The sequence below is a fragment of the Triturus cristatus genome, chromosome 4_1 (genome assembly GCF_964204655.1).
Source record: "Triturus cristatus chromosome 4_1, aTriCri1.1, whole genome shotgun sequence".
Lineage (NCBI taxonomy): Eukaryota > Metazoa > Chordata > Amphibia > Caudata > Salamandridae > Triturus > Triturus cristatus.
In genome coordinates, this window is record NC_140585.1 from 6082406 (window position 1) to 6095456 (window position 13051).

The following is a 13051-nucleotide window of genomic DNA, read 5'->3' on the forward strand; positions in this document are numbered from 1 at the left end:
TAGAGCTACAGACAGTGAGGGACTAGGGTTCTGGTAAGAGACGTGAGAGCTACAGACAGTGAGGGGCCAGGGTTCTGGTGAGAAGTTAGAGCTACAGACCGTGAGAGACCAGGGTTCTGGTACGTAGTTAGAGCTACAGACAGTGAGGGGCTAGGGTTCTGGTAAGAGACGTGAGAGCTACAGACAGTGAGGGACCAGGGTTCTGGTGAAGGAGAAGTGAGAGCTACAGACAGTGAGGGACCAGGGTTCTGGTGAAGGAGAAGTGAGAGCTACAGACAGTGAGGGACCAGGGTTCTGGTGAAGGAGAAGTGAGAGCTACAGACAGTGAGGCACCAGGGTTCTGGTGAAGGAGAAGTGAGAGCTACAGGCAGTGACTTGAGGACATGCAGCTGTGAGGGGGACTCGAGAAGCACTCATGTCTTCAGAGATGGGGGGGTCAAAGTCTGAAGCTACTGGCGGTGTTTCCCGGAGTTCTTTTAAACCACCCTGTCTGTCTGCTACCCCTGTCCCCCCCCCCCTCGATGCCTGTCTTTGCACAGGTAGGCTCTAGATTTCATCTGACATCAGGCTGCAGACCCCTCTCTGGGACCCACCCTCCCTCCCTAGGACAAGCTCCTGTTTGCACCATAGGCACCACTATAGGTGCAAACCTGTGGCCTGCACCCTGAGCTTGCACCTTTCCTGCCTGGGTAAGGATGAAGGGGGGACCCCAAGGGCGTTGCCTGAGTGCGTGTGTTAAGGTCTGCTGCATGCAGCATGACCCCACCTGCCCCTCAGCTGTGACGGCCTCAGGGCTGCACTCACTCACTCACCTTTTATCTTCTTCACTCTTTCCATCAGGTAGGCGTGCTGCGAGCAGAACCTCTTCACGACGTGTTCACGTTCAGCAGAGTCATCTTTGGATTTGAAGATGCTCAAATGTTGAGACCTGAGAAAAAGATAAGCGTCTTAGAGCAGAGATCAGGGGTGCACAGGCAAGAGGTGTCAGCCAGAGGTAAGAGGTGTCAGGCAGAGGCAAGAGGTGTCAGGCAGAGGCAAGAGGTGTCAGGCAGAGGCAAGAGGTGTCAGGCAGAGGCAAGAGGTGTCAGGCAGAGGCAAGAGGTGTCAGGCAGAGGCAAGAGGTGTCAGCCAGAGGCAAGAGGTGTCAGCCAGAGGTAAGAGGTGTCAGGCAGAGGTAAGAGGTGTCAGGCAGAGGTAAGAGGTGTCAGCCAGAGGTAAGAGGTGTGAGTCAGAGGTAAGAGGTGTCAGCCAGAGGTAAGAGGTGTCAGCCAGAGGTAAGAGGTGTCAGCCAGAGGTAAGAGGTGTCAGCCAGAGGTAAGAGGTGTCAGCCAGAGGTAAGAGGTGTCAGCCAGAGGCAAGAGGTGTCAGGCAGAGGTAAGAGGTGTCAGCCAGAGGTAAGAGGTGTGAGCCAGAGGTAAGAGGTGTGAGCCAGAGGTAAGAGGTGTGAGCCAGAGGTAAGAGGTGTGAGCCAGAGGTAAGAGGTGTCAGCCAGAGGTAAGAGGTGTCAGCCAGAGGTAAGAGGTGTCAGCCAGAGGTAAGAGGTGTCAGCCAGAGGTAAGAGGTGTCAGCCAGAGGTAAGAGGTGTCAGCCAGAGGTAAGAGGTGTCAGCCAGAGGTAAGAGGTGTGAGTCAGAGGTAAGAGGTGTCAGCCAGAGGTAAGAGGTGTCAGCCAGAGGTAAGAGGTGTCAGCCAGAGGTAAGAGGTGTCAGCCAGAGGTAAGAGGTGTCAGCCAGAGGTAAGAGGTGTCAGCCAGAGGCAAGAGGTGTCAGCCAGAGGCAAGAGGTGTCAGCCAGAGGTAAGAGGTGTCAGCCAGAGGTAAGAGGTGTCAGCCAGAGGTAAGAGGTGTCAGCCAGAGGTAAGAGGTGTCAGCCAGAGGTAAGAGGTGTCAGCCAGAGGTAAGAGGTGTCAGCCAGAGGTAAGAGGTGTCAGCCAGAGGTAAGAGGTGTCAGCCAGAGGGTAAGAGGTGTCAGGCAGAGGCAAGAGGTGTCAGGCAGAGGCAAGAGGTGTCAGGCAGAGGCAAGAGGTGTCAGGCAGAGGCAAGAGGTGTCAGCCAGAGGCAAGAGGTGTCAGCCAGAGGCAAGAGGTGTCAGGCAGAGGTAAGAGGTGTCAGCCAGAGGTAAGAGGTGTCAGCCAGAGGTAAGAGGTGTCAGCCAGAGGTAAGAGGTGTCAGCCAGAGGTAAGAGGTGTCAGCCAGAGGTAAGAGGTGTCAGCCAGAGGTAAGAGGTGTCAGCCAGAGGTAAGAGGTGTCAGCCAGAGGTAAGAGGTGTCAGCCAGAGGCAAGAGGTGTCAGCCAGAGGCAAGAGGTGTCAGCCAGAGGCAAGAGGTGTCAGCCAGAGGCAAGAGGTGTCAGGCAGAGGCAAGAGGTGTCAGCCAGAGGTAAGAGGTGTCAGCCAGAGGTAAGAGGTGTCAGCCAGAGGTAAGAGGTGTCAGCCAGAGGTAAGAGGTGTCAGCCAGAGGTAAGAGGTGTCAGCCAGAGGTAAGAGGTGTCAGCCAGAGGTAAGAGGTGTCAGCCAGAGGTAAGAGGTGTCAGCCAGAGGTAAGAGGTGTCAGCCAGAGGTAAGAGGTGTCAGCCAGAGGTAAGAGGTGTCAGCCAGAGGTAAGAGGTGTCAGCCAGAGGTAAGAGGTGTCAGCCAGAGGTAAGAGGTGTCAGCCAGAGGTAAGAGGTGTCAGCCAGAGGTAAGAGGTGTCAGCCAGAGGTAAGAGGTGTCAGCCAGAGGTAAGAGGTGTCAGCCAGAGGCAAGAGGTGTCAGCCAGAGGCAAGAGGTGTCAGCCAGAGGCAAGAGGTGTCAGCCAGAGGCAAGAGGTGTCAGCCAGAGGTAAGAGGTGTCAGCCAGAGGTAAGAGGTGTCAGCCAGAGGTAAGAGGTGTCAGCCAGAGGTAAGAGGTGTGAGCCAGAGGTAAGAGGTGTGAGCCAGAGGTAAGAGGTGTGAGCCAGAGGTAAGAGGTGTGAGCCAGAGGTAAGAGGTGTGAGCCAGAGGTAAGAGGTGTGAGCCAGAGGTAAGAGGTGTCAGGCAGAGGCAAGAGGTGTCAGGCAGAGGCAAGAGGTGTCAGGCAGAGGCAAGAGGTGTCAGGCAGAGGCAAGAGGTGTCAGGCAGAGGCAAGAGGTGTCAGGCAGAGGCAAGAGGTGTCAGGCAGAGGCAAGAGGTGTCAGGCAGAGGCAAGAGGTGTCAGGCAGAGGCAAGAGGTGTCAGGCAGAGGCAAGAGATCTCAGACAAAGGAAAGAGATCTCAGACAAAGGAAAGAGATCTCAGGCAGAGGTAAGAGGTGTCAGCCAGAGGTAAGAGGTGTCAGGCAGAGGTAAGAGGTGTCAGGCAGAGGTAAGAGGTGTCAGGCAGAGGTAAGAGGTGTCAGGCAGAGGTAAGAGCAGGCAGAGGTAAGAGGTGTCAGGCAGCCTCTGCCTTCTGACGGAAACGGCTGGGCAGATTTACTAACAAGAAGCCTGGTGTATGCACCACTTTTTTTGGCACAGCGATGACTCACAATGTTATTTGTGATTTATGGCGTAAAGCTAAATCAGATGTGCTTGCCTTTGTGTGGCATTTAATCCAAAGAGTAATGCAAGACGGTGCACAGCACTGTCTCGTGTCACTCTGCCCCAGGGACGTGTTTCATGGGCAGAGCAGGGGTGGAGCGTGGGTGGAGCAGGGGTGAAGCGTGGGTTGAGAGGGGGTGTTCCCACACATCCACCCATGGATTTTGTGCACTAGCAGATTTACTAAAGCTAGTAAAGCTGAGAATGCCTCAAAACACTACGACCCACACGTAACAAGGACAAACGCCTTTATTGCTCCTCGTGTCTTCCTATCTCTATGTGTGATGCATTCTGCAGCAAGCACAGAAAGAGGAAAACGGCTTTCACCCCTTCGCTGCTAGGACTCCCCCCATGTGCTAAGCTCTTTTTGTCCACATAAGGTATCCACGCCAAATTTGTATCCTTTTCTTCCAAAATCATGAGGATTTTAAAGGTACCCTGGGTTTGTAGTTTCCCCTAGAGGATACCCAGAAATTAGCCAAAATACAGCTACCTTTTTGGGGGGGGGAGGGAATGGGGGAAAAGTGCTCTATGTTATGTTATGTTAAAGCGATTTATAAAGCGCGCGATTACCAAATAGGTGTCCTGGCGCTAACTACTACTCCAAAGAAAGGGCCGGGCGGAGAGAAATGAATTCACAAAAAGCCAGGTCTTCAGAGACTTTCTGAAGCATAGCAGATTATTGATGCTTCTTAGGTACAGAGGCAGCTTATTCCACAACTTGGCAGCGCCAAAGGAAATGCTGCGCCCGCCCCATCGGGCCTTTTTTATCAAGGGAACAGTGATCAGCTTAGCTTCAGATGATCGTAGCAAGCGTGGTTAGAAATACCATTGAAATTGGCTCTTTAAAAAATCCGGGCCCTCATCATGTAATGCTTTAAAAACCAAGCAAAGTGCATTGAACTGGACCCTGTTCTTAACTGGGAGCCAGCGCAGTTTTTGAATTACGTTAGAAATAGGAGCAAATTTAGGGGTACCTGTCAGAAGTCTAGCCGCAGCATTTTGAAGCATCTGCAGGTTGTGCAACAAATTTTGCTGTAGGTTTAAGTACAGGCTGTTGCAATAATCCAACCTGGATAAAACCAGGGCCGTAACTACAGTTTTACGACAGTCGAGCGGGAGCAGAATCAAGATTTTTTTCAAGATTCTTAGAATGTACCCAGTTTTGGAGGCTACCGCCTTAACCTGGGCAGCCATAGAGAGCTTTACATCTACCAGGATCCCCAGGTTTTTAACCTTCTCGACCGGGGTAGGGAGATCCCCCAAAGACGGCAGCCACCAGGAAGTAGTCCAGAAATTGGGGTTGTTTCCAAACAGCATGACCTCGGTTTTGTCAGAGTTCAACCTGAGGCAGTTACCAGCCATCCAGCGTCCTACCTCCGTCATACATGACTGGAAATTAAGATCCAACCCCTTCACCAAACCTGGGAGTAGAGACACCACGATTTGTGTGTCATCCGTGTACGAGGTTATCCCAAACCCGTAGCGCCTGATGATCGGAGCCAGGGAAGTAACATACACATTAAAGAGGGTAGGACTTAATGATGACCCCTGCGGAACGCCGCAAGGTAAGGAGAAGGGTTGTGAATGAAATTTACCCAGTGCGACTATTTGGCTTCTATCCATAAGAAATTAGTTGAGTAACTCCCAAGCTTTCCGTTGCACCCCGCATTTCCTTAGACGGTCCATCAAGAGCCCATGATGGACCGTATCAAAAGCGGCCGAAAGATCCAAAAGGATCAGAGCCGCCCTGATCCACTGCTGACCTAATTTCCTCCGTGGCTTTAATCAAGGCAGATTCAGTACTGTGTCCTTCCCTGAAGCCGTACTGGGACGAATCAAGCAAAAGGGCCTTCTTCAGAAAGGCACTAAGTTGCCTATTCATTGCCTTTTCAACCAGCTTGGCGGGGAGAGGCAAGCAAGAAATAGGTCGAAAATTGTTCAGATCAAGAGGGTCGAGACTAGGTTTTTTTACCAGCGGTAGAATGGAGGCCTTCTTCCACAATTTCGGAAACTGGCGCCTTCAAACACCTCGTTAAAAATAGGGGTAAGATAGCAAGCAATAGCGGCCGGGACCATTTTAATAATTTTCAAAGGGCAGGGGTCCAGAGGGGAACCAGATTTAGCATTGGCTAAAAGTTCCAGAGTGTCTTGCATGGTTAATGACCTGAAAGACTCCAAGGTCTCTGCCTGCATGACTGTGTCTCCGCCTTCAGTCACTGACTCCAGTCCAATTTTTATAGGATCGCAAAGGCTAGAAAAGATATTGGTGACTTTGGTTTGAAAAAATGCGGCAATCTGTTCACAGAGCTCCGTACTGGACTGGATAGAGGCTGCCCTGAGAGAGGTCAGATTGGGAACAGTATAAAAAAGCTCTTCAGAAGAGTTTTTAGCTGCCTCAATTTGAGCTGCGTAAAAATTCTGTTTGGCCAGTCGAACCATTTGTTCATAAGTAAACATGCTGGCTTTATATATCAGCTTCTCTTTGTCGAGATAGTCCTTCCTCCAGTTCCGCTCCTGTCGTTTGCATGTGCATTTTTGCAATTTTAATTCCTCCGAGTACCAGGGGGCTGAGGGTAAAGTTCTTTTTAACAAAACAGATTTGGGAGGGGCTAGATCTTTACACGCCAGCGTGAGCCATCTTGTATAAGAGGCGGCTGCCTCCTCCGTTCCACATGAGCTGGGGGTGGTAGACAAAGTCAAAACCTTGCACAGGGTCTCCGCTTCCACCCTATTCCAAGCTCTGGTTACAATCTGTTCCCGTGAATCACTACCTTTAGGCTTGTGAGACTTCACATTGAGATTAAACAAAACCCCAACATGATCTGACCAAACCAAAGGCAAAAGGCCCATGAAAGATAGCCCTGGAAAGTTGGAAAAAACACCATCCAAGGTGTGACCTGCTTGTTGGGAGGGACCTTTCACATGCTGAGAAAGCTCTGCGGCTTCCATTAAATCCAATAATCGGGCTGTCTCTGGGTAATCAACGAGTTACAAATAAAAATTAAAGTCTCCAAGAATAGTAGAGGAGTCGCCCGGAAATGCATCTTCCAAGAGATTTCCCAAAGAAAGGAGAAACGAGAGTCTATATATTAAGATGCCCTTAAAAGAGTGATGGTGTGTTAGACTGAAATTAAAAGCAAGGGCTTCACATGCGGGCTGATTAACAGTTTTAAAAGTTCCCTGAATCGTGTTGTGATAAATAATAGCCAAACCGCCACCCTTCTTGTCAGGCCTGTTAAGTACCTCACAATGGAACCCGAGGGGAGTGGCTTTAACTAGATCTGGGCCGGACGCTTCATCCGTCCAGGTTTCCGTAATAAATGCAAGATTAATACCATAGTCTTCCAGCAGATTGGCACTTTCGGTACTGTGTTTTACTAAAGACCTGGCATTAATTAGTATACAGCTAATCACCTTGACAGGAGCTCCGGCCGAGCAGACGGCGCCCTTCAAAGACCTAATTGGTTCAAACAACAATTTGGGGAACATAGTTCTACAATTGAGGCAGGATCCAAAAGGAATGCTATTCCTAGCACCCGCAGGCAGCACCTCTCAGTCCCAGTAAGGCTTCTCTAGTGTATACGTGATTCCTAAGAGCTCCTGGTGACTCTGGACCAAGGGTTCGGGCGCTGTGCGCGACCCGAGCGGACGGGCGCAGACGGGCTTGCCTTAGGCACGGCTTCGGCGCAGCTTCGGCGCGCCAGCGGCGCGGTCGCGCCAGCGTTCCTCTAAATAGGCAGGCGTCCGCACACTAGACTGACACCCTGCAATCCCCTCAATATGGCTGCCACCGCCCGTGAGCACCACTCGACAGAGACTGTCTGCTCGGCGACCAGCGCCAGGTGAGGAGTGAATGCCAAAAGCTATCAGTAATTTCTAAAATAATGCGAATGGGGGTGAGAAGTTAAACATCTAAAATTGAATTAAAAGTCTTGGGAAGTGCTAAAACCAACCCGTGTGCAAAGAAGCAATTTTAATATAAGCATCAGTCAATCAACAGTGTCAAGCTAAAAGCGCTCGAATACCTGTAGAAGAAAGCATCTGTCCTTTCCCAGCAAATGGTATCAAGAAGGGGCTTGTGGGGCTGAAATCGCCATCTGCTCAGCTTTCAGGGACAGGCAGATGTTTGTCAGAAAAACAACTTTTTATACACAGTTTTGGCATTTTTCTGGGACATAGCCTATTTTTGCTATTTTTTGTGCTTTCAACCTCTTTCCAGTTAATGGTAAAAATGGGTATGAAAGCAATAATGGATCCTGTAAAGCTATACATTTCTGAAAAGTAGACAAACTTCTGAATTCAGCAAGGGGGCATTTGTGTAGATTCTTCAAGGTTTTTATTATAGACACTAACAGTTGAAAATAAGAAAAATTGAAACTGCCATTTGTGCTAACGTTTTCACCTATAACTTAAGTATGACAGATTTTCTAAAGCAATATACCGTTACATCCGCTGGACCTTTCTGGTTGTGGGGGTATATAGGACTTGTAGGTTCACCAAGAACCTGACAAACCCAGTGCCAATAACTGAGCAATGACTTGCAATAGCAATTAATTTGGTAAAATATAAAGAGTGAAAAATAGGTATCAAGGACACCTATGTATTTCCAAAATGGGAACAAAATATAGAGTTTAGAAGCAGTATCTATTTACACATCTCCGAAATTGTGGGTACCCATACCAACAATTGAATTATAGGTCATTTTGCAAAGTGACTTCTTTTTTATACATTGTCTTTCATTTGGAAGGCAGAAATGTGTTGAAAGTCAATAGGTAATAACACTTGCTTTACAATTCTGTGTTACCCTACATCTCCCGATAAAAATGGTGCCTCGCTTGAGTGGGTAGGCCTAGTGTCCTGTACATAAACAATCTTTAAATGGCGTTTTGTAACTTCTAAATGTGCTGCTTAATGCAGCACACATAAAAGTGGATTTTTATTGTCCAGGCAGAGACACCTTCCTGGACATGCACAATAAATGGCTTTTTGCAGTTTCCATGTGTGCTACACTATGCAGCACACATGGAAACAGCAAAAATGAGGAGATATCAAACATTTTGCCTCATTGCGCCAGGGTGAGACCAGGTTTTCCCTGGTCTTAATTTTGGCGCTGCCCCAGATTTATGCCACCTCTGTAAATATGGGGCAGTGCTAAAATGAATGGGTGTTGCGGTGGAACGTCCACCGCAACACCCATCGCCCTCCCCCTTTCACACTAAGGGCCCGATTCTGATGCAGTTTGGAAATCATTCTGACGGAGTCAGTTTGGGAATTTTTTCCGACCGACTTGAATCAGGAGAGTCCGACCAACCGAGTCTGATTCATCCGGATGCTTCCAGATACGATTGGGTCGGACTCCTATTGACTTGAAGGGGGCCTACGCTTGGACCAAATGCATAGGCTCCCATTGAAGAAAGGGGTGGCTGGGGAAGATCGGGCACCCTGTGGCGAGGACCCCCTGGTGCCTGCCACACAGTGCATTGCTGGTAAGGGGGACCCATGGGTGCCCCCACGGGCCCGATTGGGAAGGCTCCGGGTGCAGAGGGCCCGCTACAGGCCACCAAAGTCTGATTCCGACTGCTGATTAGAGTCGGACGGCACAATTCGGATCGGGATATTCCTAACGCCCAACTCACATCGTACTCAGTGGATTGGAAACCTTTCTGATTTGGTTGGAAAGACACGTTTCCGATCCGATTCGGACAGAGCAAATGCAGTTAGGAGGTCTTCTGAACTGCATCGGAATCGTGCCCCAAGTATAGCGTGAAAGGGAGCCTTATTTACAAGGCTGCGTAAAGCCATGTTTAGTGGCTTAATGCTGCCTTGTAAATAAGGCGAAGTCCCTATTACCACCACAACGTTGTGAAAAGTGACGATGGTGGTGGCGATACGGTCTTGTAAATATGCCCCTACACCTTCCTAAACCAGGTGTGCGTTTCTTCCTCTTTCATAGATCTTCCATATCTCAGGAGTCCAGTCGAGGTGTAAACAAAATTAAAAAAATGGAATGGGATCAGTATTCTCATAGCTGCTCTTCCTCTTCTCATCAGGACTCGGACAATAAATGAGCGGAGAGAGGGAGTTGGATCAAGTACCAAAGAAAATAGGAATATAGCAAGCAAAAAAGTGAAGCCGGACTAGCTGTTGAGAAGAGGCAGGGCTTTCCAACGAGCATTCCAATTCAGCAACAGATTTTTCTGCGGAACGGGACTTGGGTGAGAGCTTCTGGACAGCGCAGCAGAAGCAGAAGTAGCCAAACTTCATAAGACTCTCCAGAGGTTTCTGTTGGCGAGTCAAACTTAGGAGTTCATACACCTCAAAAGTCCAGATAAACATTTACATCCTCCTGATAGGGTTTATGAGCTACCTATACTATAGTCTTACGGCCATATTTATCTGAAGAATGATATGACATCATAGTAGCTGAAGATAATTGGCCGCCAGTCTTCTTTAAAGAAGCAGCCAGAGGAAAGGAAGTAACACAAGCATCTTTGTCTTCCATATTACTTGAGAACATCAGGAAAATTGACACCAGTGCATGGGCTGTTAGACATGATCCGACCTTATACGGAAACCAAGCACGATGGGACAAACACTCTACTCCACTCGCCATTCCCTTACAGAGTGACTCCAAGCACAGGCTCAAAAACTCCTAAAAACAGAAGCAAAGCACAATCTAAAAGCAATATTAGATCAATTGCTACTTCAAGACATTATTAGGGATGAGTGTAACTCGTAGAGTTCAGCATAGTATGATCACACAGAATTAACTACCTGACAAATCTGTAACATTAGACTTGAATTTCATAAGAAAAGTAGTTTTGCGTTTAGCGTCAATTCTTTTTTTTTAAACATCTTTTATTTTCATAACCATGCTCACTGTACAGAAACTTTGTTGAAGATATAGTGCGTATTACATCATATTTTGGCATCATATCGTTCCCTAGGGTGGTCACCCCTTTTTTGGGGAACAGAATCTCACCATCTAAATCCCAAAATGCAATCCCACTGCAGGGCCACCTTCGTATCACTTAACCCTGCACAACCCCACCATTGGCCCTCTGTAGGTCCTCCATGGGGACCATATTTTTTCCCATTTTTTGGGGCACCCTGTGGCTTTGTAGATCCCTTCTTCAGGTACCAGTCCATATCCTATTATGAAACCGTCGGGTGAGACGCTCCCCATTTCCTTGCTATATTTCTTTTGGCCACTCCGGTGGCTAATGCGCACCATATCTTTGTTTGGCGTGGCCAGTCTTCCTCGCCCCGATTCATTAATACAAATCCCTTTGGACTCATCAGCACATCCGTTCCCAGAGCCCCAGTCATTTTATCTGTTGCATCTTTCCAGTAAGTTTGTATCACCGAGCAATCACAGAGAATGTGATAGAAGGACTTCTCTTGTCTACAACCTCTTATACATAAAGGTGAATCCCCTTTCCCAATTTGTGTAGCAGAGTGTGTGGGTAATATGCACGATGTAGGATTGTCAGTTGTATGAGCCTGAACCTGGTTCGAATTGCTATGCCCCGGGGGCTCTGCACTGTGTCAGAGTCAAGATGACGTATCCTGAAGTGCTTGCACAGGAACAGAGATGCTGGTTCCCGACTCCCGCTACGCGGCAGCCAGAGTTCCAGTAATATTCACCTGGACTCTGTAACTACTCCGAAGGGGGAAGTGGATAAAATAATAAACAAAGAAGAGACTGGTCCTGAAACTCCGGTTCTTCGCTATTCTCCTCAGCTTCTTCTTAATGCTGTTGCCAGCTCTTGTAAATGAGAACCTTGAAACCAAACACAACACAATAACTTTCTATTCCCTTCGACTTCTAAACTCTCTCTCTATGTGTTAACACCTACCCTGAGTTTCAAGCACTGCGCCCCTCTTCTATATGTCAGTCTTGTTGTATGGTGTTTCTTTTTCAATTCTTTTCTGTGGGTCTGGACACTTCTTTCCGACTCTCCTTCCTACAAAACATCTTTCTATTAATTCTTTCTCTTTCCCCTTTTACCTTTTCTAAATTGTTTCTTAACTTGAAAATTATTATTTTTTGGCTTACTTCTAGAGTGGAATAATTCTTGCTTGTCCTCTTCTGTGTATTCGTCTAGCGGTGTAATCCTCTCACGCTATACTGTTCTAGCCCTAAACTTGTCTTTACCTTTATTTTCCTTATTTCTAGTTATCTTGTACTAGAGAACGGTGGTGAGTATATTTATTGTATTGTTTTCTTCAACTCTAATTAACTACACATTCATCTTTCTTCTCAGGGTGAATTTCAGATTACTAGAGTTATCAGGTACGTTTTCTATGCAATCTTTTCTGTCATATACTTTTCCCATTCATCTCTCATGCCTCTTAAAAGTACTTAGCTTCGGTCTTCTTTTTTCTGTCACAGGATGGCGCCAAAAGACCTCCGACTATCTGCTCGGGAAACACGGAGATGTACTGGAAGTGTTCACGAAGATAGGAGAGAATTTCGTCGTCTTTTCAGTCTCTGTAAATCTTTCTGAAAATCTCTTCCGTTATTTTCTCGGAGTTGTGAAAAGTTTCTGACTAGGAAAACTATTCTGTAGCCCTGGCACTAACTAACTAACTCTAATTCTATTCTCTCTAACTCTTTCCTCAGGAACTCAAATTTCAAGCTGCTACTCTCTGAATCTCCTCAGTGAAGTGCGCATTCCTCTTGGAGCGCGCGCCTCACCTAACCTCTGGACACCTGTGGGAGAAAGACTAGACTGCCGCTATGCTTTTAGCGCGGCCGCCATCTTGGAATTCCTCTTTCGTAGTAATTCTGTCCATGAATTGTTCTTTGCCCTTCTGTTCAGTTTTGGGCAGCAGAAAGACCCCAATGTTGCCCCTATTACCGCCTCTTCGTCCTCAGGAGGCCTGACAGTACCCCCCAACAAAGGAGGTCCTCTCATTCCTGGTTTGGTAGGGAATCTTTGATGAAATGATTTCACCAATCTAGGAGCATGAACATCTGATTCTAGTTCCCAAGACCGCTCCTCGGGCCCATAGCCTTTCCAGTCTATCAAGTAATATAGTCTTCCTTTTACTACTTTGGAATCCAGAATTTCTTTCACTTCATACTCTACTCCTGATTCTAACTGAATGGGTTTTGGTGTCAATTCGCTGCGTAAGCCTGCTGATGCCTTTTTTAACAAAGAAACATGAAAAACGGGGTGAATTTTCAACTTAGGAGGTAATTTTAACTGATAGTTAACTGGTGAGGTTTTCTCTTCAACCAGGTATGGTCCTATGTGGAGAAGTGTGGCTCAATGGTTAGAGCGGCAGACCTCGATGCAGAGCACTGGTCCGGGACCAGGGTTCAATTCCCGTCGCGGCAGGGTCTCGGGCTATAAATTCCGCGGACTGGATATTCTCGCCTCAGTGCCTATTCTAATCATGGGTCCCACGCTGCAACTCTGGGCAATAGCTTGCTTAATCTCCACAACGGCCCCCCTGCGGCGGGATGCCTGGCTTTCACCTTGGGGATGCCCAGTACGGGTTATCTCACA

At 48.0% G+C, this 13051-nt stretch overlaps 1 protein-coding gene across 2 annotated transcripts in view; it reads right to left on the reverse strand.

The window, feature by feature from the left end:
* LOC146839266 (E3 ubiquitin-protein ligase TRIM11-like) overlaps positions 1–13051 on the reverse strand; it is a 342111-nt gene that overhangs the window by 138507 nt on the left and 190553 nt on the right. For both annotated transcript variants that reach the window (XM_085651307.1, XM_085651306.1), the window contains one exon: positions 813–928. In XM_085651307.1, coding sequence (XP_085507433.1) covers positions 813–928 — 116 coding nt within the window. The remainder of the gene's footprint in view (positions 1–812; positions 929–13051) is intronic.